The sequence below is a fragment of the Myodes glareolus genome, chromosome 8 (assembly GCF_982192425.1).
Source record: "Myodes glareolus chromosome 8, mMyoGla1.1, whole genome shotgun sequence".
Lineage (NCBI taxonomy): Eukaryota > Metazoa > Chordata > Mammalia > Rodentia > Cricetidae > Myodes > Myodes glareolus.
The window spans coordinates 108,255,249-108,279,850 of NC_142033.1; the positions used below are offsets into that span (position 1 = coordinate 108,255,249).

Genomic DNA, 24,602 nt, shown 5'->3' on the forward strand with positions numbered 1-24,602 from the left:
GAAATACATTATACCAGAGCCCTTACACTCCCGTGTGCCCGTGTGTGGCAAGTAGTACACAATCTCTGACGCTCCTGTTATGGACAGGCTGGCCTGTCCATTGCTCCTGAAGTTCCTGTCTTCACCTGGAATTGCACGTCTTCAGCACAAATAGCACTTTACCCACTGAGCCATATTTAATGTATTCAGTGTTGTGCCTTCATGTCTGCCTGGACATCAGATTCTATTAGAGATGATTGTGGGAATTGAACTCAGGACCTCTGGAAGAGCAGCCAGAGCTATTAACCTCTGAGCAATTTTGCCAACCTTTTTTTTTTCTTTTAAGATTTATTTATTTATTTTTTAATGTCTGAGTTCTCTGTCTGCATGTATGCCTTTCTGCCAGAAGAGGGCATCAGATCCCACTGTAGATGGTTGGGAGCCAGTATTACTAGGAATTGAACTCACCGCTGGAAGAGCAGCCATTGTTCTTAACTGCTGAAACCGTCTCTCCAGCCCCTCTTTGTTTCTTTTTTAATTTGGGTTTTTGAGTCAGGGACTTTGCTATGTAATCCATTCTGGCCTGGAACTTGAGGCAGTCCTCCTGCCTCGGTCTCTCAGGTACTGTGATTACAGGTTTGCCCTACCAGACCTGGGGAGTAGAGTCTCTTTAGGTTGTGTTTCAGGCAACAGTGGCCTTCCCTCCTGAAAACCAGGAGGATATTGCAAGGACTATGAACATGCAGCTTCTGAGAATCCTGGTGGAGCACTGCTCTGAGTACTTGGGCAGGCATCACTTGCCAGATGGAACTCTGGCACCTCTGGAGTTCTCACTTGGTTCACTCTTCAAGTTCCACCCTCCCTCCAGCTGAGGGTCCACCCCTTTCATAGATGCTGACCTTGAGTTCTTCCCTTTTCAATCCTTGACAGTCCGGGTTCTTTGAAGGGAAGAGGCAAGGTCATTCCTACAGCAGGACAATGCTAAGGATCCCCGAGTGTCATTTAATTTCTTGAGGTGGACTGTGGTGACACTTGTTCCATTGGACTCAGTCTAGATCATAAGATATTGAGGAAAGTACTCTGATTAGCCAGGCATGGTAGCCCATGCCTGCCATCCCATGGGGGTCAGTTCAGTGCATGGCAGTCTGGGCTATATGAAACCCAAGAGGCCAAAATGAACCAATCTGTTGTTGAGAGGGTGCTGGAACAACTGTGGCTCTTCCCTGTGGCCCCATGCTAGGAACAAGACACCCTGCGCAGTGATGGTCCCACAAACAGCCTATTAGGTCAGCCTTACGGAGCCTTGGGGTGGAAGCTGATAACGACGGGATTGTGGTAGAGGGTTCTGGGGTGTGGTGGGGTTGCTGATTCTGCTGTCATGACAGAGCCAGGCTCCATGCTCTGCTGTGGCTGCACCTCAGCGCCTCCTCCAGCTCATGCTGTCCCCGGAAGCTGCTTTGACTCCTTTTGTGCTTGTCCCGGAGTGGTGTAGGAGGCATTGCCTAGGGCCCACATCTGTTTCTCTGGACTTTGTGCCTCAGTCCTCAAGAAGTCATTTAGTGTATTTGCTGAGCTTGTGCCAGGGGAGGGGGAAGGTCAAGGGTGAAAGCCAATGAGTGGGACTGTGCAGAGCAGCCCATGGGAGGGAAAGGGGGTTCAGTGGGCTCTGTAGCAAGGGTAGATCAGGCAGGTGGCTGCAACACTACCTACGTCCAGAATTCTGCCTTCCCTTCCTCCAGCTGAAACCCTGTCACCTAGAAGAGTCACTAGCCTCTCCCAGTTCCACGTGTCTACTTTCCAACTCTAGATTCTGCTGTTTTGGATTTTCCAACCAGTAGAGAATAAATAGATGCCCAGTTGGACTTTGACACACAGCTAGGGTTCAGGTCTTTGCAACCAGGCTGTCTCGACTCTTCGTCCTGCCCACCTCCCTGAGCACCTGCTGGCAACCTCCACCTTGGTCACTGATTGTCCTGCATCACACTGCTGTCTCCCACCCAGGCCAAGTACATCTCTCAGTGCATCGACGAGATCAAGCAGGAACTGAAGCAGGACAACATCGCTGTGAAGGCCAACGCTGTCTGCAAGCTCACCTACGTGAGTGCCTCCTTTGTGGGCCTGTCTGCCTGCTCGTCTGTCTGTCCATCTTACATTGCTGCTGTGTGCAGCACAAAGCTTGTGCAGAGTCCTGCCTGATGCTCTTATGCAGGCTGGGCATGTGATGCAGAAGCTCCAGTTCTGAACCTGCCCTTTCGCTACAGGGCAGGTGAATGTGGCTGCCCTCTGCCCCCATTCCTCCTCAGGTTGGGAGGCAGGTACCATACTGATTCTCTGTATTAGAGTGTGCCACAAGGCCGTCACTAACCATTGTAGGAAAATTTGCCCTTCTCTATCTTTTTACTTTTTGAGCCCACTCCGTAGACCAGGCTAGCCTTGAACTCACAGAGCTCCACCTGCCTCTGCCTCCAATTAATGGCATGAGCCACCATGCTAGCTCTTATTTATTTATTTATTTAGGTTTTTTTGAGACAAGGTTTCTCTGTAGCTTTGGAGCCTGTCCTGGAACTAGCTCTTGTAGACCAGGCTGGCCTCAAACCCACAGAGATCTGCCTGCCTCTGCCTCCTGAGTGCTGGGATTAATGGCGTGCAGCACCACTGCCCAGCTCTGGGTTTTTTTTTTTGTTTTTTGTTTTAATGTTTATTTATTTATTATGTATACAATATTCTGTCTGTGTGTATGTCTGCAGGCCAGAAGAGGGCACCAGACCTCATTACAGATGGTTGTGAGCCACCATGTGGTTGCTGGGAATTGAACTCAGGACCTTTGGAAGAGCAGGCAATGCTCTTAACCTCTGAGCCATCTCTCCAGCCCTGCCCAGCTCTTTAATTTTTAAAATTAAAATTAAATTAAAATTTTAAAATTAAAATTAAAAGTGCTGGATTGGAAGCCCAGTCTCTCACATGCCAGGGACTTTTCTGCTGAGCCACACCCTGAGAGCAAGGGGAATTCTCTGTGGAGGATTCTAGGTGGGGCTGCTTCCCTGAGGAACTCTCCCTCTGAAGCACCTCCAGCCTTGTCAGAGTCATTTGTTGGAAAGAAAATATAAACGTTTACAAGGAAGTGTGGTGGATGAAGTTTGTATGCTCAGATTGAATGCTTTTTGTTTCCTCACATGTGTTGTGAGTGCTCTGATTGTGGCTGGACCTTTGTGCCTTGTCTCCTGAGTACAAACTTCCGTGCTTCCCCCTTAACAGTTACAGATGCTTGGGTACGACATCAGCTGGGCTGCCTTCAACATCATTGAAGTCATGAGCGCCTCCAAGTTCACATTCAAGGTGAGGACCCAGAATGTCTGGTAGGCAGGTGTGCTGTGTGTAAGGTCCCTGAGGGAGGGGGGTTCTCTGGCAGGAGGGTACCCTTGAAGGTGTGTCCTGTGGCCAGTGTCCTGCTGTTGAAGGGAGACAGCATGTTTGCCCAGAAAGTGTCACTTAGCCATCCTGCCAGTGGGGAGGGCCTGAGATAGATACGGTAGCAACAGCTTCTGCCTGAAGGACAGTGCAGGTGGAGTGCCAGCCACCCTTCACTCGGCTGTTTTGTTTTTTGAGACAGGGTTTCTCTGTGTAGCCCTGGCTGTCCTGGAACTTGCTCTGTAGACCAGGCTGATCTTGAACTCAGAGATCCACCTGTCCCTGCCTCCCGAGTGCTGGGGTTAAAGACATGTGCCACCACCACCCAGCTTGACACTGGCTAGGGATGACTGTGACTTTCCACACTGTGGACTGGCTTTGAACCCCCTGTAGTCTTTTGCCTCTGCCTCCTGAGTGTTGCCATGAGAGAGTGTGCCACCCTATACAACAGTAGCAGTGTTTGATTGGAGCATACCTGACCCAGGTGGCCAAGGCTGATCAGCACTGCTGTCCCAGGGGCCCTGATACCTAGTTGTGGGGTCATTGTCATGGCGAGTTATTTCATAGCCGCTGGTAGACACCCTTGGACACACTGGTCTCTTTAGATATTTTTCCGTTACCTGTTTTGTTCCATGCATGTGTGCCATATGCTGAACATACCCAGCCCCCAAACAAGTCCCTCTTCTGAGAGATGGAGTGGTAGGTAATCATGAGAACCAGGGGCTGCCTGCTGTGCGTGTGTAAACAGCAGAGTGGGTAGACCTGTCTGCACTTACTGAGAGGGGCATTAGGGAAGAATGCCTTGGAACCCTGTGTCCCAGTGCCTGTCCCTCTCCGTAGGAGCTCCTAAGAGATTCAGGTGCTCTGTTGTTGTCACCCTTTGTCTACAAGAGTTTGCTGGGTGCTCCCGTTGGGCTTCACCCACGGGCTCCAGGTGGCTCTGGCTCTGATGCTGTGGCTATTGATTCTGTAGCGTGTCGGCTACCTTGCCGCCTCCCAGTGCTTCCACGAAGGTACCGATGTCATCATGCTGACCACCAACCAGATCCGCAAGGTAGGCCCTGATGCTTTCTTAACCACTCAAGTGAGCTACAGAAGGCCACCACTGAGGGCCTTGTCAGTGGTGCACTTCCCCCGCCGCCTGGGTCAGCTTTTCAAGGCCATGGTACTGCTCATATTCCCTACCTCTCAGCAGGCCTGAGCTTTCACACTCTGGGGGCCTGAGGCTGGAGCTTTCTGCATGTCCCTCCCCACTCCCCATTGGTACTGTAGGGCAGCGGCAGTCAGTCCCTCCAGAACTCCAGTGCCTGTGGGTGTCCTTGGCCATGCCCCCTCCTTCCTGCCTGCCTTGTGCCGCAGACCCTTTATAATTTCTATCATAGGACACACCCTATATTCACAAATAACCCCTGCAGGTTTTTGTTTGATTTTTCGAGACAGGATTTCTCTGTATAACAGCCCTAACTGTCCTGGAACTAGCTCTTGTAAACCAGGCTGACCTCGAACTCACAGAGATCCACCTGCCTGTGCCTCCCAAGTGCTGGGGTTAAAGGCGTGCATCCCCACCACTCGTCTTGAGGCTGGGGTTTTAGAAGTGTGTTGTGGGCAGGTGTCAGGTGAAATAGGGAGCTCTTGGTGCTGGTAAGGGTGGATCCTGGCTGAGGGTGAGGCTGGAGGTGCAGGGCTGAGTGGTGCCATAGCTGCGAGCCACTTGGGCAGTGTGTCAGGGTTATGGAGTCATTCAGGCAGGAGGCCTGGGTGAGCCAGAGCACTTGGAGGAGCAGATCCTGGGTTGGTCAGGCGTTCTGAGAAGAACAGGGGTCTAAGTGACTGGGTCCTTCTGAGAGCAGCAGGGGCCCAGGTGGGCATAGGTGGGGCCTTCTAAAGGACAAGGTCCTGGGTGGGTGGGCCTTGTGGGGAGAAGCTGCATCTGAGAGGCCAGGCTCTGAGGGGAACTGGGCTCTAGGAGGAAGGGAAGTGGGGTTGGTTTGGGGCTGAGACTGGCTCTGGCTGGCTACATCAGCATCTAGCTGTCTGTGTGCCTTCAGTGTGTACGGCCAGGGGTTAGGTCTCCCTCTGTAAGAGACATGGGAGCTTGGAGAAGGTTGGGGAGTTACTGCTGTCCTTAGCATTTGCTGATGTCCTTAGTGGGCCCTGGTGTCTGTGTGGCTCAGCACAGGCACATGTTGTCCCAGGCCTCTGCAGTCCCAGTGCAGTTTAAAACAGCCTGGAAGAGCAGTGCTCTCATTGCTCACTCCTTTTCTTCTCTGTCTGTTTGGGAGGCGTACTGTGACGTCTGGCCTCTGAGGACAATTGGCTGTGCAAACGCAAAGGCCTTAAAGCTTCCAATATTCTGCTAATTATTACTCAGCATGCCCCAGGGTGTCCATGACGTAGCTGGGAAGCCCTTCAAAAGTGGATGGTGAGCCCTCTAATGACAGGTGCACTGCCTTAGTGAGAGCGGGGAGTCAGGACACCAGAAGAAATGGAGGCAAGTGGGGTCAGTCTTCTGCCTCAGGTTCCCTGCTTATTAGAAGGATGAAGTCAACACTGGTCCAGAGCCTCTCAGCTCGGAAACAGCCAGAGGACTGTCCCTAGTATCATGGAGAGTGCCTGAGTAGAATCAGATTCCTATAACATTACCAGGAGCTGGGCTGTCCTTTCCTAGGAATTGTGACTTACAGAGTAGCCTCTGTCCCCAAGGAGTCCAGAGACCTGTTGGCTTCCATATAGAGCTTTCTAGTCCTCTGCCTCCAAACTGTGTTCCTATTGATGACAGCAGAGGAGCTATGAAATGCCACCTCCTGCTGGGCAGCAGAGTGACTGGGATACAGACATCAGATAGTCCCAAGGGACTGCACTGACGCTCCTGCTGTCCCCTTGCAGGACCTGAGCAGCCCCAGCCAGTACGACACTGGAGTGGCACTGACTGGTCTGTCCTGTTTTGTCACCCCAGATCTTGCCAGAGACCTGGCAAATGACATCATGACCCTGGTGAGTTTGTGTGTGCCTGCGCCACCCTTTACCTTCATCCGGCGATGCCCAGAGTTGAACTCTCGCTCTGAGGAGACAGAAACAAACCCTCGAAGTGGCTGGTGTGTGGCCAGGGTGGATGGGACCAAGCAAAAATCAGCCTTGGGTTTGTCCCCTGGATCCTGCCTGGTGAATCTCAAAGTTCATCAGTACCGTTGCGGGGAGGGGGCAGAGCCCACTGTCTTATCCAGATCTAGCAGGTACCTGTTGTAAACAGAGTTCCAGTAGGACCTGCCATGCCCTTCTGTGGTGGCTGCAGCTGTTGTGACAGATTGTTTAGCCCATTGAGTAGCAGTGCGGCTTGTGAAGCTTTCCAGATAGTTGCCAGCCCTGTGGACTAGAGAGCATGCATGGCTTGCACAGAGCCCACCTAGAGCCTGATGAGATAAGGGGTACTCCTGCTAGCGGTCCATGCGGAGACTGTCCTGGAGTAGACTCCTGTGAAGGCAGCCTGGGGATGGGGCCACATGTTATAACCAGATCAGCTTTACAAGTGACTGGCACCCTCTGTGGGCTGGCATGTCTAACGTAGGAGGGAGGCCGACCTGAGTGAGGCTGATATGGAACCTGAGGGCAGCAGGGCCTACTTTAGGTGGGTTGTGGAGGGAGGAAGGGGTGCTGGGCGGCTCGCTGAGCAGGTGAGTTGCTGACCACCTAGTGTCCCCTGCAGATGTCTCACACGAAGCCGTACATCAGGAAGAAGGCAGTCCTGATCATGTACAAAGTGTTCCTCAAGTACCCCGAGTCACTGCGTCCCGCCTTCCCCCGGCTTAAGGAGAAGCTGGAAGACCCAGACCCAGGTTGGTAACAGGAAACTGCCTAGCCAGCTCCTGGGAGGATGGGAGGATGGGGCATGGAGGGAGGTATCTGTATCCCCACTGCAAATCTCCTTTAATCCACAAGCCACAGTTCACAGAGTGAGTAGAACTTCCCATGGCTCCTGGGACCTCTCCTTCTGGCCTGAGTGGATTGTCAGGTGCAGCATAGCCAGCTTGCTCTGAGGTCAGTGGAGCCCAGGGGTTCCCTGGAAGCTATGCAGCTGTGGCCATTGAGTCTTGCTATCTCCTACCTCTGCAGAGTTGACTGAGCGGTGCAGGGTGTTGTGGGCCTTACATCTAGCCCAAGAGCTTTGAGGGGCTGGGGAACATGTGGAGGCTTTAAATGTCATTTGATTAAAATTGTAGTCATTTAGGATTTGAGCTCAGGAACATCTCTTAAGGTGAGACACACAGGTAAAGTAACTACGGTGTCCTTCTCGGGCTTGTGCTGCAGTGGCAAACCAAGGGAACAATCCCACTCAAGTCTGCTTATGTCAGCATGGGCATCTTGTGGGTGGAGACCGCTGTGGAGTCTCCCTCCCACATCAGTACCCAGGCTCAAGGAAACAAAAAGGGAGGCAGGCGAGTACTCCAGGCAGAGGCAGGTGGATCTCTGTGAGTTCAAGGTCATCCTGGTCTACAGAGTGCCAAGACAGCCAAGGCTACACAGAGAAACCCTGTTGCAAGCAAGCAAGCAAAAAAAAAAAAAGACCAGAAAGAAAACAAAAAAGCTAAAAGCTAACTAAAGGGAAAGTACAGCTTGAGAGAGGGCTCAGCTGCTAATAACATTGTCTGCTCTTGCAGATGATCCAGGTTCAGTTCTCAGCAGCCACATGGCAGTCCTTTCTGGTGTGCAGGTGTAAATGTTACTTAAGGGGCAGGGCATAGATAAACCGTTTCTGTCCTGAACAGAAGCAGTGTGTCTTCGGAAAAGCGCAGGAACTGTGCCCCATGCTGTGTGTACGCAGGCTTCCACAGACGCCTGTACCACACGTTCTTGTTATCCAGGGTATCCCTGTAAATGGGAAGGCTCCTTTGCTGTGTTGGGATGTCCGGATTTTTGGGTGTGATTGTTACTCATGGGGATGGTCCCTATAAATGGGGATCACCCCACTCTTTGCTGATGTGAGCCCGTCTTTCTGTCCTCAGGGGTGCAGTCTGCAGCTGTTAATGTCATTTGCGAGCTAGCCCGCCGCAACCCCAAGAACTACCTGTCCCTGGCCCCGCTGTTCTTCAAGCTCATGACGTCCTCCACCAACAACTGGGTCCTTATCAAGATCATCAAGCTGGTAAGTCCAGAAGGCTGGGGTGTGTGCCAGGCCTGAACCCGCAGTCTGCGGTATTCCAGTGACCACAGCACCCTTGTCCCTGTAGTTCGGCGCCCTGACTCCCCTGGAGCCCAGACTGGGCAAGAAGCTGATCGAGCCTCTCACCAACCTCATTCACAGGTAGCTGCTACTCAGCCACCATCCCTGGGCAGGGACATTGGTGCCACTCTGACATTGGCTCCTCTCTATCCTGCCCTTCTTGGCTCACTGAGTCTGTTTGATTTTTTTTTTGAGGCACATTTCACTCTATAACTCAGTCTTGCCTGGAATTCACAGCAATCCTCCTGCCTCAGCCTCCTGGGTACTGGGTTTATAAGTGTACACCACTATACTCAGTTTCACCTATACTCCACATACCAAGCAGTGCATGTTGCCCTTTACCCTTCTAGGGCCCCAGCGCCATGTCATGTCCCCCTGGACTGACCCTTTGGAAGGGTGACACAGGAGGAACTATAAGCAATCATGACATGCAGGGATGGTTTTGGAGTGGTCTGGGGCTCAGCCTCAGCCTGGAAGTAGGAGAAGTTGAAAGTGTTGGGTTGTATTCCCTGACTGGGAGGACCAAAGTAATCACTGTGATGTCACAGGATTTTAAAGGGACAGCAGTAATACTGTTCCCATGGAGCCCAGCAGAGTGATCTTGTTTGTGTGCGACACTGCTTGGGCTGGGTCCTCACACCTTCCTCTCTCTCAGCACCTCTGCCATGTCTCTGCTGTACGAGTGTGTGAATACCGTGATTGCAGGTGAGTGTGTTGACCATACCTCTGCTAGGAGGGTGCTGGTGTGGGTGGGAGATCAGCCCCCCTCTCGAGCTGCTTCCATGCTAGGAGAGGATGCAGGCCTTCTTGCTGGAAGGAGCTGAGAGGCCTGAGCATCTCCTGGATGAGGTGGTTAGCTCCTGACCAAGTCCTCTTCTCTGGTGCTGCTGTAAACTCAGGTCTCTGCAGGGCTCATCCCTCAGCCCTTCCTCAGGCCCCTTTGTAAGTTTAGAGGTTATTCTCCCATGTGGGGACAGAGCCCAACCTGAAAGGTACATCCCACTTTTCCAGATTTCTTCCAGTCCCCTGCAGCAGAACTGAGCTGAGATAGTCATATCATCCAGAGATTACGTAGGAGCCGGACTTTGCAGGCACAGGGGATTGAGCACAGTCTGCAGCACTGTCTGTGTCCACTTTAGTCACTCTGTGCTGCAGGTTAGGAAGGATGGGAAGGGTTACAGAGGACGCCTGCCGTTTACCTTTGTCTCCATACGAGCACACAACACCCAAGGAAGTTAGGACTTGGGCCCAGCATCCTTGGGCTTGCGATTGAGCATGACTGTTCTGCCTGGGTAGAAGGAGCAGAGGAGAAAAGATAGCATGAAGGTGTAAGCTCCCAGGTGAGGTCTCAAGGTCACAGTGATCACAGGGGAGTCCTTAGGACTCACATGGCCACCCTTGTGGCTATACCCCAGTGACACAACCCAGCTGTCAGCCACAGGAAGAGCAGTCAGGGCTTCTGGAACCCTTTCTGAGAATCAGATCATGCTGTGTCCTCAGCCACATACAAGATATGATGTGTGATTGCTGTCATCTGAGAGCTCCCCAAAACCATCATCACTCAGGGTTTTTGCGAAGTCTCGGGGACTGCTCTGCCCAGCATAGGACTGCACCTCAGATCCCAGACATGAGCAGGGACTGTGTACCAGTGCTTCAGTGCCCAGAAACTATTCCTGTTGGGGAGGGTGGGAGACCCAGGCTGGATCCCCTGACTTCTGAACATACAAACCGTCTCAGGCCCCTGTTGGTGGGGATGGGTCAGCAGGGTGTCCTTGTCTGACCCAGGGTCACTCATCTCATCTTCCTTGTGTCCCAGTGCTCATCTCATTGTCTTCGGGCATGCCCAACCACAGCGCCAGCATCCAGGTGCGTCTCTGGGAAGATGGCCTCCGCAGATCAACTGAGCTGGGACTTAAGGGCCAGGCGTGGTGCTCACCTCCAAGTTCTCTTTTCTCAAACAGCTGAAGTGTAAAGAAACCCCTCTAGCCCCAGCCTGCCCTCAGGCACCCTCTTTCCCCACTGTACTTCCACTTGCCCTGTGGGGACCAAATGCAGTCTGCCTGGGCAGCTGCTGTTATCATGAGATACCCCCACTGGCCCCTCAGATCATACTGAGCAGGGTCCCTAGTGAGAAGGCTGCAGTCACCTGCCCTCTTGCACCCAGATACATGCCCTTGGTCGGGACTGTTAGCAGGCTGCAGGGCGTGTGGAGGGGTGAAGACCAACTTGAGCCTTGCCTGGGAAACCGTGACTAGTGTGATATTTCTCCTCAGCTCTGCGTTCAGAAGTTGAGGATACTGATAGAAGACTCAGACCAGAACCGTAAGTCACTGCCACCTGCTAGGCTGCCATTGCATGAATGCCATGCCTGGAATTCAGAAATCCCAAAACTCAGGACCTTCTGCTGTCCTCATGCCTTCCAGCATGATGTTTTTGTGGGTTTAGTAGGAGCAATCACCGTGGGGAGCAGGCACTAGGTAGTTGCAGCCCAGGTACCCTGACAGGTGGGGACTGTGCTGAGTGTAGTGTGGAGACAGCAAACATGAAAATGATCTAGGCTGGGTTCAGGCTTAGTTGTTTGGGCATGCTGGTGTGCCAGGCTGTAGGATCCAGGCTTACCTGGGCCTCAGAAACCAGGTGGGGCCATCGGTGTCAAGGTCATGCTTGGCTACCTAATGAATTCAAGGCTAGTCTGAGCTCCATAAACCTTGTCTCAGAAATAAAGTAAACACTGTAAGGTCTGCAGGGAGCAGGACACTACAGCAGGAGAGGTGAGAATTCAGGGCCAACCTGGATCTCAAAACTAGGGGGCTGGTAAGATGGCTCAGTGGATAAAGGGGCTTACCACCATGCCTGATGCCCTGATTCCTTCCCTGGACCTCATGTGATGGGCTGACAAATGACTCCTACAAATGGTCTTCTGACCTTGGTGCACACCCCCATATAAAAAAAAAAATGTGACTGTTTTTTATTTGAAGGAAAGGGAGGCCTGGTGTACGGGTTATCATGTGCACTTGGGAGGTGTGGAGAGCCAGGGTTCAGGTCCAGAGACCTCTGGCTAGGTATGCTTGGTCCTCAGTGACCTCCCACACTACTTCTAATTGGAATTCTTGTCAGTGACATCAACTGGTAATCAGACCAAGTGACAGGCCCAGCTTCCAATGTCTACTGTGCTCCCCGTCCGTCTTCCGTGGACCATAGCATCTCAGCGGCTCTCATGCTCTTGCTGTTGGAAATCATCTCTGTCTGTCTGTCACAAAGTGAGGACTCCCGCTTCAGCCTCTCCCTTCACTTTTCCATGAGGCCTACTCTGGGCTCAGTTTGGCTAGTTTTACTAGTTTGGGCTCAGTTTTACCTTTAGATCATATTGAGAGGGTCCTCAAACACACCATCATTGGGGTTCTTTTTTGTTTTGTTTTTTTGACACAGGGTTTCTCCGTGTAGCCCTGACTGTCCTGGAACTTGCTCTGTAGATCCGCCTGGATTTAAAGGCATCTACCACCACACCCAGAAGGGTTCTTTTTCAAATATACAAAATTTTAAGTTCTTTATAAATTTTTATCATTCGTAGTTATGTGTTTGTGTATGGGTCTGTGCTCAGAAATGCCAATTCCTATGGAGACTGGAGGCACCTAATGCCCAGGAGCTGGAGTTGGTCAGAACACCCAATGTGGATGCTGGAAGCTGGACTCGTGTGCACTGGAGGAGCTGTGCACACTACTGCTGAGCCATCGCAGAGTGCACATGGGGTTCACCCTGCATAGTTCTGACACCTGTTCCTCCCATTCCTAGAAGGCTAGGCCAGTGGAGCATGCTGTGATAGGTTGGGGTGCACAGCCTCCACTTTGGCTTCATGGGGGCAGGGTATCTCAGAAGTGGCCATCACCTGCAGTCAGCACCAACTGGGGCCACAGTGGCCAGAAATGGTGACAAATTCTCCCTGTTGCACCCATTGACCATGGTATTCCCCTCAGTATCTGCAAACTAATGGCCACTTGATCTTCACAGTAAAGTACCTGGGGCTGCTGGCCATGTCTAAAATCCTGAAGACACACCCCAAGTCCGTGCAGTCCCACAAGGACCTGATCCTTCAGTGCCTGGATGACAAGGATGAGTCCATCCGCCTACGCGCCCTCGACCTGCTCTATGGAATGGTGTGTGTCACTGTGCCAGTATGGGGAGCCTTTGAAGCTTCTGCACCTGGTCACTCCTGCCCTGACTGGGACAGCAGCCTGAGCTCGCTGGGGTTAACAGATGACACCTATCCAGGCTGTAGGGAGTGAGGCCGTAGTCCCTTAGTCAGACATGATACACTGACTTCTGATGTGTGGGGAAGAAACTGTTCTTCCTCTGCTTATGAACTCAATCTCAGCTGTCATCTCATGACTGCCTGTGCTGACCAGCCGACATTCTCCCACAGGTGTCCAAGAAGAACCTGATGGAGATCGTGAAAAAGCTGATGACCCACGTGGACAAAGCCGAGGGCACCACCTACCGCGATGAGCTGCTCACCAAGATCATTGACATCTGCAGCCAGTCCAACTATCAGCACATCACCAACTTCGAGTGGTACATCAGCATCCTCGTGGAGCTGACACGACTGGAGGGCACCCGCCATGGCCATCTCATCGCCGCACAGATGCTGGATGTGGCCATCCGCGTCAAGGCCATTCGCAAATTTGCTGTGTCCCAGATGTCTGCACTGCTTGACAGTGCCCACCTGGTGGCTAGCAGCACCCAGCGCAGTGGCATCTGTGAGGTGCTCTATGCTGCCGCTTGGATCTGTGGGGAGTTCTCAGAGTGAGTTGGTGGGCCCTCGGAGGTGGCCCAGTATGGCCTGGTGGGGGGGACATGTGGACCATGTGGCTTATAATGACTGTGGAGAGGGTGCCCTCTAGTTCATAGACCATCAAGAGATCTGTTCTTCCTAGCTGGGCAGGCAGTCACCCTCAGAGCCAGGCCTCACCATACACTGGTGGCAGACCCATTCCCGCCGGCCCTGAAATTGCCTGGTAGAGCTCCACACAGCATCTGCTGTGCCCTCGTGCTAGGCTCCAGGAGGATGCGGGTGGATATGCCACTTCGCATACCTGACTCAGAGGACATAGGACAGCTGTGTCCCAGAGCAGATGTGGACAACTCCGGCTGTCCTAGAAGTCCACTGGAGAGCACATTGCTCTGGAAAAGTCACAAAACTTACTTCCCATTGCCCCTGGGCACAGCCCATGGCAGCTGCATATCAGGCCCCCTTTGAGGAGGCCCCAGTGGGGAGTTTCCTCTCTGAACCCCACAGGACATCCACAGAGTACACATGGATGCCAGAAGTTTATTGATGAATGTTTGGTTTTGTGGTGCTGGAAATTGAACCCAGGGCAGAACAGTACATATCAGTCAAATGCTCGTTACCAAGAACATTGATGGCAGTGAGTGGGTCGCTTAGGTCCTCCGTGTCTGTTGCTGATCGTTCCTCGAACCATGTTTCCCACTCACGCTTAGTGAAAACAAGTACCCTGGCCTGGCTTCCTTGTGAGATGGGCCTGTGGGTGTGCTCAGTAGCCTCATGCAGCCCCTATCCACCAGGCACCTACAGGGGCCCCAGCAAACTCTGGAGGCCATGCTGCGGCCCAAGGTCACCACACTGCCCGGCCACATCCAGGCTGTGTATGTGCAGAACGTGGTAAAGCTGTACGCGTCCATCCTGCAGCAGAAGGAGCAGGCTGCCGACACAGAGGCTGCACAGGAGGTCACCCAGTTGCTGGTGGAGCGGTTGCCGCAGTTTGTGCAGAGTGCTGACTTGGAGGTGCAGGAGCGGGTAAGACCTGCAAGCTGGGGATTCTGCTCAGGATTGAGACTAAACCTGATAAGGGCAGCTTCAGAGAGGATGGTTGTGTGATTCATACCCTGTGAACACATCCAGGGCTGGCATGGTGTCAGTCAGGAGTGGGGGCTACCTGCTCACCCCACACGTCTGGCAGGCAGCAGGACTGCCTTCTAAAGATCCCACAGGTGCCACACTTCCAGCTGAAAACATGTCTGTGTGAACATATGTACCCACACAGCTCAGTCTGGAGACCTGTTGGTCCCCTACTAGCTCCTTGTCCCAGTCAGAGCCAGTAGATGGGAGGGATTTTCTCCCTTCTCCAAAGTGGATTGTTGAGGTCTATCCTAGCTCTGCCCAAGCTCTGCTTGGGGTTCCTGGACAGGGATTGTGGTGTGGATGAGCCTGAGAGCCGGCCTAGGAGGTAGGCAGTGCCCTGCTACTGTTGTGGGAGAGCTGATGTGGGACCCCTTTGATTGTGGTGGGGCAGGCTTGAAACAGGAGCCTGCGTGTCTTAGACATGTGCTGTGACATTGAGTCATACCCATCCTGGGACAGCAGGTGGCCAAGGTCCTGGGCTGACACCGGGGAATTGGGACCCAGTGGCCAAGGTAGAACCAAGGCTGCTCCTGGCACCCCATAGTAATATAGGTTCTCAGCAAACCAGGTGCCGTGAGGCTTCTTCTAGGTCTCTGGGGACCCCTTGAGAAGGTCAGGAGTGGGTACTGACCCATCCATGGTTGAGGAACTGACCCAGGCTGAGCCCTGTGAGAAGTAGGGACCCACACTGAGCCACACCTTGATGTTGTTGGGATTGATGGTGCGGCATGGTAGCAAGGACGGCCTAGAGCCAGCACAGGACTGAGGGCTTTATGTGGCCCCACAGAAGGTGACATAGCTGAGCTCCCTCCTGTTCTGACCCTTGTGGGACTTGTCTCTCCCTGTCTTGAGAGAATGAGACATGACGAGGTCTGTGGCAGAGCTAATGGGGAGGACAGGCCCCAGCACTGCATCCTCAAATACCTGGCTGCCAAGTTCTCCCGTGGCTTTAGTGACTGGGCCGGCACCTCACTCTGTTGCTGCTCCCCTAGGCGTCCTGCATCCTGCAGCTGGTGAAGCACGTGCAGAAGCTGCAGGCAAAAGGCGTGCCGGTGGCTGAGGAAGTGAGCGCCTTGTTTGCTGGTGAACTGAACCCCGTGGCCCCCAAGGCCCAGAAGAAGGTCCCAGTTCCTGAAGGGTGAGGATTGGGAACGTGGTGGGGTGATGAGGCTACAGCCACTGAGATGGTTCCTGATCTAGGAAATTGGGTAGGGGTTTTCGTGCTCCAGGACCTGCCACCAGCCAGGGGAACAGATGGCCCTGGGGCTAGATGGCCTGACCCTGCCCTTGCTCACTCACATAAAACCACTCTGTCTTGGTGCTGCTGTACCAATGGAGTACCCTGTTTGTCATGGTCCTGCCAGATTCCATGGTCCCTGTCCTGGCCTGCTGTTTGCTCCCAGACTTCCTACCTTTTCATCTCTGGGTCTTCTCTCCGGGGTTGTGACATCCTGCCTTGCCTGGTCCCTTTGGTGCTGATGTTGAGAGATGTCACAGGTGCATGGCGGGCCAACACAGAGGAAACCAGGCCACTATGTGACTCCCTCTGTACATCCCAGCCTAGACCTGGATGCCTGGATCAATGAGCCACCTTCAGACAGTGAGTCTGAGGATGAGAAACCCAAGGCCATCTTCCATGAAGAGGAGCCAAGGCATACGCGGCGCCGGCAGCCTGAGGAGGATGAGGAGGAGCTGGCGCGGGTGAGCAGACCTTTTCAGGAGTACCCAGCATATGGCAGAAGCTCAGCTTGGGATCTGTTTACAAAGAGTAGCTGATTCTCAGGCCTAGAAACACCTGAGGCTCTGCTATTTGGCCAGACACAGATAGAGGACACTTAGGTTCTACCTTGTCCTCCTGTTCAGAGCCCTCCCATGAGCCCCCTTTCCTGGGCCCTCAGCAGGAACACTGGAGTGGGCTTCTGAGCCTGCAGGAGTAGGAATGGTGGGCAGGAGCTGTGACTCAGGGTGGGGTAGACCCAGATCAGTTCTGCTCCCAGGAACCCAGAACCTCAGGCAGTCTGCCTGTTGATGAGCGCTGCTCTTAGGAGACAGGCCTCCCTGAGAGCTCTGCCTCTTGAGGTAGTCCTCATGTTTTCTGCTCTGATCCTTCCCTGCCCACCTGGAAATGGACGGGCAATTTTCTGACATATGTGCTCATGTAGAGTCCTGTCCCCACAGCGACGAGAGGCCCGGAAGCAGGAGCAAGCCAACAACCCCTTCTACATCAAGAGCTCCCCGTCCCCACAGAAGGCAAGTGGTATCCTTGAGCATCTCCCCACCACCACCACACTGATGCCTCCAAGAGAGGAATGTAGTTATGGCCATACCTTGGGGAGCAAGCTGTATGTGTAGTCCAGCTCCAGCTAAGCCGAGCTGCTCTGCATCCAGGTCTTGGTCAAGAACCTGGGTCATCTGGGTGGGGTCTATCTAGACTGCCCTGGGACGGGTGCTCTGCCCAGCTGGCCCATTGCTCCCACAAGAAGTGCTGGCCTCTCAGCCCTTTGCAGTTTCTCAGGGCCCTGGGAAGTTTCAGCTTTTGTGGGCAGATCCTACAGTGGTATCAGGGTCACTGGTGACTACAATGGCCAAGGAGGAGAGTTCACAACACTCCAGGGAGGAAAGGATACCTGAGGTTAAATGTGTAATACTTCCTCATTTTAGAAAAAGCAAAGATTGGTACTAGGACTAGGACTCTGTGGGTGGAGCCCTTGCCTAGCATGTGTGCACCTTGGGTCCCATCCTCAGCACCACATAAGCCAGGTATGTCAGGAGACAGACAGGAGAAGCAAAAATCTAAGGTCGCCCGTGGCTACATACTGAGGTTGGGGCCACCTTAAAGTCCGTGTCCAAAAAAGTGATAATCATGAATAGTCCTAGGTGTAAAAGTTCCTTCCTGCCCATAACGTAAGACATCACGTCCCAGGGCTATGTCTTTATGGAACCTGGAGCACATGAGTGATGTTCCCATGCTACATGGAGGGCCATCACTCTCTAACACACAGCATTCCCCTTTCCTGCCTCATCAGTCTCGAGCTACACTGACACCCTGTGGTTCCTCCTTCAGCGATACCAGGATACACCAGGCGTAGAGCATATTCCTGTGGTACAGATCGACCTCTCAGTGCCTCTGAAGGTTCCAGGCGAGTGTCTCCTTGTCTTAAGTTCATGTGTGGGACATGACAGGGTTCTGGGTGTCCCTGAGCTCTGGCCATCCACATGTCCCACAGGCATGCCCATGTCAGACCAGTACGTGAAGCTGGAGGAACAGCGGCGACACCGGCAGCGAATGGAGAAGGACAAGAAAAGGAAGAAGAAGGAGAAGGGCAAGCGCCGCCACAGCTCCCTGCCCACAGAGAGTGATGAGGACATCGCTCCTGCCCAGCGCGTGGACATCGTCACTGAGGAGATGCCTGAGGTCAGTCCCTGCCCAGCCCTGTTGGCCCTGGTGGCAGCAGGCTTGTCTGTGTCCCTATGTGCCTGGAGGCAAGAGGCTGACTCACTCTGAACTGGTGACCACAGTCACCTGTCACACAAGCCCTCAATGATGGACATGATTTTACTCCACTTTCTCCACTATGTGAGCTGGCAGCCGCAGCCCAGTACCTTGGGCACATGTAGGTATGGGCATGACTGTCCAGGCATGTTATTCTGTTACTTGAGGGAGAAGTGACAGGAGCCTCCACCAGGACAACATGGTTGCTAGTTGACTGAGCCCTGACCCCTCTATCCCCTCAGAATGCTCTGCCTAGTGATGAGGATGACAAAGACCCCAATGACCCCTACAGGGCGCTGGACATTGACCTGGATAAGTAAGTGATGGGTGAGGAACAGACTGAAGACTGGGTGGGGTTGCTCTTAGGGTGGTGAGGTCCTCATTCCCAGGGTGCTGAGAAAACCCTTGGCCATGGTGGAGGCACTGCATTGGTGGCTGTGTGAGCGAAAAGGCCTGAGCTCAGTCCCCCAGCACTCATTAAAAGCCACCCTAGCACCCGAGGCAGAGACAGCAGACCCCTGAGCTCACTGGCAGCCAACCTGACTGAGGGAGGGAGTTCCAGGTTCAGTAAGAAAAAAACCCTGCCTCAAAAGATACAGTGCAGAGTAGTGGGACAATGCCCACCACATGACTGGGATGTGTGGACTGGCATGCCGACACCCACACTCCACATGGGCATGGATATGGACATCCAAAGCATGGGAGAGCATTGGGTTGCTTGGCTGTGCAGGGAAGAGGGTCAGTTCTCCCAGGTCTGTAGTTGTCATGGGTATTCATGGAGCCTCAGGATTTTTTGGGGCCAACAGCCCTGAGGGTGGGCCCCAGCTCAGCCTGGTGACCCCGGGTCTTCTCCTCCCCCAAGGCCCTTGGCTGACAGTGAGAAGCTGCCTGTCCAGAAACACAGGAATGCTGAGGCTGTGAAGTCCCCAGAGAAGGAAAGTGTCCCCACTGTAGAGAAGAAAAGTAAGAAGCCCAAAAAGAAGGAGAAGAAGCCCAAAGAGAGAGAAAGAGAGAAGAAGAAGGACAAAAAGGTGCGTGCCCTGGGGCTCTGGCTTGAGTGCAAAGCTAGGGCTATGGAGTGTGGGGGCCATGCCAGCCCAGCCAGGGTGCAGAGCAAGAAGCAGTTGTGAGGAAGGGAAGCCAGAGAGGCCATGCACAGCGAGCTGCTGGTCGTAGGCTAGGCTTCTACAAACAGATTGTGTGCTGGGGGTATAGGTGACATCTGGAACCCAGGGCTGTGCACATGCTACATAGGTGCTTACCCTGCCACATCCGCAGGCTGTTTTGTTTTTGGTTTTTGGTTTTGTTGCGATAGGGCCTCACTTTATAGCTCTAGTCGTCCTGGAACTCACTCTGTAGACTGTAGTCTAGCTCTGTAGTCTAGTTGTGGGCTAGACTCAAACCCACAGCCATCCACCTGCCTCTGCCACTCAAGTGCTGGGATTAAAGGTGTGTGCCACCACCACCCAGCTCCCAGGCTACTTTCTTTTTTACTTTTTCTTTTTTTTTTCTTTCCCCTTTTGGTTTTTCAAGGGGTGTGTGTGTGTGTGTAAGTAACAGCCCTGGCTGTCCTGGAACTCAACTGTAGACCAGGCTCGAACTCGAACTCGCAGAGGTGCACCTACCTCTACTTCCCAAGTGTTAGTATTAAAGGCATGCACCACCACCACCAGCTCCAGGTTGCTTTTTACGTTGTATTTGGAGACTATAACTAGATCTCACTGAGTTGTCCAGGTGGTCTTGAATTTGCAATACTCCTACCTCAGCCTCTTGACTAGCTGGCTAGATTTATTTGTTGAATGCTGAGATCAAGCCCAGGATCTCACCGATGCAAGGCAGCCTCTGAGGTATAGCTCAGTGTGGTGACACTTTGGAGACTACGTATCATTCTCCTGCTTAGGCTGCACCCCCATGCCAGCTCTCATAAGACTGAGGGAGAAGGATTCTCCTGACTTCTCCCAGTTTGAGCTACAGTGTGAGAACTGAGTTGCTTTGCCGTGACCTCACTCCAGTCATGGCTTAGCACAGCACTGTCTTCCAGAATGCCTGGTGACTGGTGGCATCTTGACTGAAGTGCTTCCCCTGAGGACCTGTGTGGGTCCAGTCAGAGCATAGCCTGAACTTGCCATGCCACGCAGCAGTCAGATAGTCTGGGGCAGGGAGGCAAGAACCCTTGCTGCTGGCGCTCCCTGCCTTTGCCTAAAGTGCTCCTCTTGTGGCTTCAGGGTGAGGACCTAGACTTCTGGCTGTCCACCACTCCACCACCTGCTGCTGTCCCCGTTCCTGCCCCGTCTACGGTAAGTGCCTGCCCTTCGTGTCCTCAGAGGTATCACCTATGCATTGCCACAGGAACCAGTGCATGCCGGGCGTCTCCCGTGGAGTTCAGCCCGGTGGGATGTCAGGCCTGGGTCTGCTGTCCAGTGGGACTTTGCTTAGCAAGTCTCAGTGAGGCAGAGGAGTGATCAGCAGGACTTTTGTCCACAAGGCATCCTTTGGAGAATATTCCCAACCCTCTGGGGAAGGCACTGGTTAGGTGGGACTCAGAGTTCCCTTTTTGCTTCTTAAGCTGAAATCCTCTGAGCAGTCAAGGAAAGACAACCCCATACCCTACCCTAGCCCTGAAAAACCATCCTGACCTTCCTGGCTTTCCAGGAAGAACTTGCTGTGAGTACTGTCACCTTGGCTAAGGACGAGAGTGAGGGACTCAGGAGAGAGGAGCTGGAGGACGAGGACAACACGGATCATGACCAGGAAAGGGTAAGGCTTACAGTACCAGCGCTTCCTTCAAGTGGCTGAGCCCTCATGCTTTAGCCTCTAAAAGGATTCTGGTATTTCCAGAGCAGCCACACCACCATCTCATTCCAGAACCATCAGCCTAGTAGGAATCCTTACCTCGTGTGCAGTCTGTCCCACCCCTTCCTGATCCACCTTCACCCTTGAGTCCACTCTCTGACTCTGGATTTGGTTGTTCTGCATGTTGACTGGCATGGAGTCCCACATTAAGTGGCCTCTGTTGTCTGGCTCTCTCACTGAAAACATCTCTGATGTTCTTCCCTTTTTTTTTTTTTTTTTAAGATTATTTTAAGCCAGGTCTGGTAGTGAATGCCTAAGAAACCCTGTCTCATTCCTCACCCTCCCACCCCCAAAAAAGATTTTAGTGGTGTATGTGAATGTTATTTCATGGGTCCTGGGATCTGAACTAAGGTCTTCATGATTGGGCAGCAAGCACAACCTAGCCCAAGCCCTATGGGTTTTTTGAGTGTGTGTGTGTGTTGTGTGCGTGTGCGCGCGCACACATGTATGTGAGAGAGAGAAAGAGAGAGAGAGAGAGAATTCAATCTCAGAGATCTGCCTGCCTCTGCTTCCCAAGTGCTGGGATTAAAGGCATGTGCCACCACCGCTTGGCCACCCCATGTTCTTGAAGTCCCTCCATTCCGGTGGCTGTATGATGCTTCAGTGTGTGATTGGACCCCATGCTCGCGTCTGTCATAGATACTGGGCCATTTTCCCATCTCTGTGAGCACTGCTTCCTATGTGGTGTGGCCAGTAGAACTGTGATCCCCATGCACGTCAGTCTTGCTGATCTATACTGTGCATTCCCAACGTTCCAAGTGACGCCTGCCACTAACCTATTAGTCACAAGGTTCTAGTGTCTGCCAGGCCTGGCCTTCAACCCCAGTGACCTGTAGAATTCCTGGCTTTGTTGTCCCATCTCTCTTTCCCTGTGACCCCTACCATGTGATATGAAGGGAGAGAATGACGACAGGCTCCCTCTTGCTGGAGACAAGGGGCCTGAGCCCAGACTCTGCTTTAGAAATCATCCCGGCACAAGAAGAAGAAACACAGGAAGGAGAAGGAGGAGAGGCCACGAGACAAAAAGAAAGCCAAGAGGAAGCAGGCAGCACCGCTGGAGAATGGTGCAGCAGAGGAAGAGGAGCCCATCCCAGTAAGCATCCCCGCCAACTCAACCTTAAAACCTGGGTTCCATTCGGAGAGATCCCAGAGTCTCTGGAGGCTGTGCTCTGTGGTGGGAGCCATGACCCAGCATCATCTGGTGGCTCTTGGTCTTTATGAATGTGTTGCTATCTCTTGAGATACCCACGAACGGCCAGGGCCCTATCACCCACAACTGACATTGTCTCTTCTTCCCCAGCCCATGTCCAGCTACTGCCTTCTGGCTGAGAATTCCTACATTAAAGTGGTAAGTGACACTGGGCTGCTGCAGGGAGGGGGCCATTGCTGGGTGAGCAAACCACCACACGAAGCCTTGCAGGGCTGGCAGCAGCAATCAGACTCCAAGCTCAGGCAGCGGCCCAGGCATTGCCACCAGTGTAGGACCACCATGGCCAGCAGCCTAACCACAACTGGAGAGCCCAATGTGGCCAGGTCACCTGAGGACAGCATTGCTAACAGGACAAAGAGTGGCCATGGCAACATACACATTGGGGTAGAGGCAGGAGAATTACAAGATCAAGATCAACCAGGACTGCATTGCAAGACTTTGTCTCAAAGACTCAAAAAGACAAGGGCTGGGGGTGTAGCTTCATGAAGAGCTTGGTTTGAGGGTGGGGCCCTGGGGGGCCACAGACAGCTTTCACAAAAGAGTCACTGTCCTTGATCTTCACTGGGAGCTTACTCTCCTCAGCGGGGGCCCTGGTGCTTGACCCTGCCCTTGCTCATGCAGACATACGACATCCAAGCCAGCCTACAGAAGGACAGCCAAGTGACCGTGTCAGTCATCCTGGAGAACCAGAGCAACAGTTTCCTGAAGAACATGGAGCTCAACGTGCTGGACTCGCTCAACACCAAGATGGCCCGGCCGGAGGGCTCCTCAGTGCATGATGGTGTGCCCGTTCCTTTCCAGCTGCCCCCTGGTGAGCCCACCCATTGACCCTGGGGTTCACAGAGCCAGCTCTGCTCTTTATGCTCTTGTTACCTGGGCTCCTCCACAAGGAATTTAACTAGAGCTCCTGGCGACAGTCAAAGCCACAGGCCCCAAGCCACTTGCTGGGCTTTCCCTGGGACAAGGCTGGGATCTGGGGCCAGCAGCAGGAGCCCATTGCTTCTGTGACTCTGCAGAATCCTTGCCAGCTATGACGCTCTAGAGCCAGTGCTGACTCAGACCTTGGGCCCCACTGAGTGCCTTGTCTCCCATCAGGCGTCTCCAATGAGGCCCAGTTTGTGTTCACCATTCAGAGCATCGTCATGGCCCAGAAGCTCAAAGGCACGCTGTCCTTCATTGCCAAGGTATTCACTGGGTCCCCAGGAACCATGGTCAGTGCTGAGGAGCCCACTCTACTCTAGGCTCCGGCTCCTTTGCCCTGCCCCAGTGGATGTCAGGCATCCCAGGAAAGGAAGTGCATGTCTGGAAAGTCACCCCACAGCTGCAGCTTCTCTTCTCACAGGATGACGAAGGGGCCACCCATGAGAAGCTAGACTTCCGACTGCACTTCAGTTGTAGCTCCTACCTGATCACCACGCCCTGCTACAGGTGTGTGTGCCTCCACCCCACCAGAAACACCTCCCAGGGTGGGGAGGGCGCAGGGGCAGGGGTAGCAGCTCGGTGATGTGGTGTGTGAGGTGGAGGTAACATGAGACTGTGCTACAGTCACCTTTGACTCCTGACACATCCTGCCGCTGTCCTGGGTGCTGGTTTCTCCTGGGCCCCATAGCATTGCAGAGGCCTCTCTGTCCCCAGACGACTGCCCTGTGTGCCAGCTTCTGATGGTGTCACATAGCCCAGGCTGTCTTGAAACTTGAAGCAGTCCTCCTGCCTCGGTATTCCCAGCGCTGGGGTGACAGGTCTAATACCCAGGCCCTGCCATCACCCTCCATTCTGTCCTCCCACAGCGATGCCTTTGCCAAGTTGCTGGAATCAGGAGACCTGAGCATGAACTCTATCAAAGTCGATGGCATTAATATGTCTTTCCAGAACCTCCTGGCAAAGATCTGTTTCCACCACCATTTTTCCGGTAAACAATGTCACAGTAATATGGGTTTCATCCCACCAGTGTTGCAGAAGCCAACCCCACACTCCAGTCAGTCCCTTCCTACGCAGGGCCTTGGTCTGCAGCCCTCAAGTGCCAGTCCAGCATGAAATTTACAGCCCTTGAGAGGGCCTGACTCTCCTTCTGTTGCAGTTGTGGAGCGAGTAGACTCCTGTGCCTCCATGTACAGCCGCTCCATCCAGGGCCACCATGTCTGCCTGCTGGTGAAGAAGGTGAGGTCATGGTAGCACCTGCTGCTCTGTGGCAGACCAGGGCAGTCTTCAGGGAGAGGCTGAGCCTCACTGACCAGGGCTGCTTAGACCAGTTAGCCCAGGCCCCCTCCACTACGTCCACCCCCACAGTTACACCAATCCCCTCTCCCTGCTGTGCTAAAACCTACTGTTGGACCAGGCCCCCACCTGGTGAGCACAGGGCAAGAGGAAGGAAAGGCTCAGCACAGTTTTAGGCCCCTGACTGGTGAGCAGTGTACTGTCCACCTGCTATCCACGCACTCAGGAGGCTGAAGCAGAGTTCCTGAGTTCTAGGCCAGTTGTGGCTACATAACTTCAAAAAACTAAAGTGAATGCTGGACGGTGGTGG

At 53.4% G+C, this 24,602-nt stretch overlaps 1 protein-coding gene across 1 annotated transcript in view; it reads left to right on the forward strand.

The window, feature by feature from the left end:
• The window catches only part of Ap3d1 (adaptor related protein complex 3 subunit delta 1), a 32,625-nt gene that overhangs the window by 6,698 nt on the left and 1,325 nt on the right, over window positions 1–24,602 (forward strand). The window contains exons 2-30 of the mRNA XM_048460574.3: window positions 1,981–2,076; window positions 3,235–3,315; window positions 4,361–4,441; window positions 6,274–6,381; window positions 7,091–7,220; window positions 8,388–8,527; window positions 8,613–8,686; window positions 9,261–9,310; window positions 10,422–10,471; window positions 10,879–10,927; window positions 12,614–12,759; window positions 13,026–13,405; window positions 14,186–14,417; window positions 15,515–15,660; window positions 16,082–16,223; window positions 16,701–16,772; window positions 17,587–17,662; window positions 17,750–17,937; window positions 18,258–18,331; window positions 18,878–19,046; window positions 20,241–20,312; window positions 20,668–20,772; window positions 21,830–21,961; window positions 22,169–22,216; window positions 22,700–22,889; window positions 23,174–23,262; window positions 23,421–23,506; window positions 23,866–23,987; window positions 24,156–24,235. Of these exons, the coding sequence (XP_048316531.2) occupies window positions 1,981–2,076; window positions 3,235–3,315; window positions 4,361–4,441; window positions 6,274–6,381; window positions 7,091–7,220; window positions 8,388–8,527; window positions 8,613–8,686; window positions 9,261–9,310; window positions 10,422–10,471; window positions 10,879–10,927; window positions 12,614–12,759; window positions 13,026–13,405; window positions 14,186–14,417; window positions 15,515–15,660; window positions 16,082–16,223; window positions 16,701–16,772; window positions 17,587–17,662; window positions 17,750–17,937; window positions 18,258–18,331; window positions 18,878–19,046; window positions 20,241–20,312; window positions 20,668–20,772; window positions 21,830–21,961; window positions 22,169–22,216; window positions 22,700–22,889; window positions 23,174–23,262; window positions 23,421–23,506; window positions 23,866–23,987; window positions 24,156–24,235 (3,408 nt within the window). The remainder of the gene's footprint in view (window positions 1–1,980; window positions 2,077–3,234; window positions 3,316–4,360; window positions 4,442–6,273; window positions 6,382–7,090; window positions 7,221–8,387; window positions 8,528–8,612; window positions 8,687–9,260; window positions 9,311–10,421; window positions 10,472–10,878; window positions 10,928–12,613; window positions 12,760–13,025; window positions 13,406–14,185; window positions 14,418–15,514; window positions 15,661–16,081; window positions 16,224–16,700; window positions 16,773–17,586; window positions 17,663–17,749; window positions 17,938–18,257; window positions 18,332–18,877; window positions 19,047–20,240; window positions 20,313–20,667; window positions 20,773–21,829; window positions 21,962–22,168; window positions 22,217–22,699; window positions 22,890–23,173; window positions 23,263–23,420; window positions 23,507–23,865; window positions 23,988–24,155; window positions 24,236–24,602) is intronic.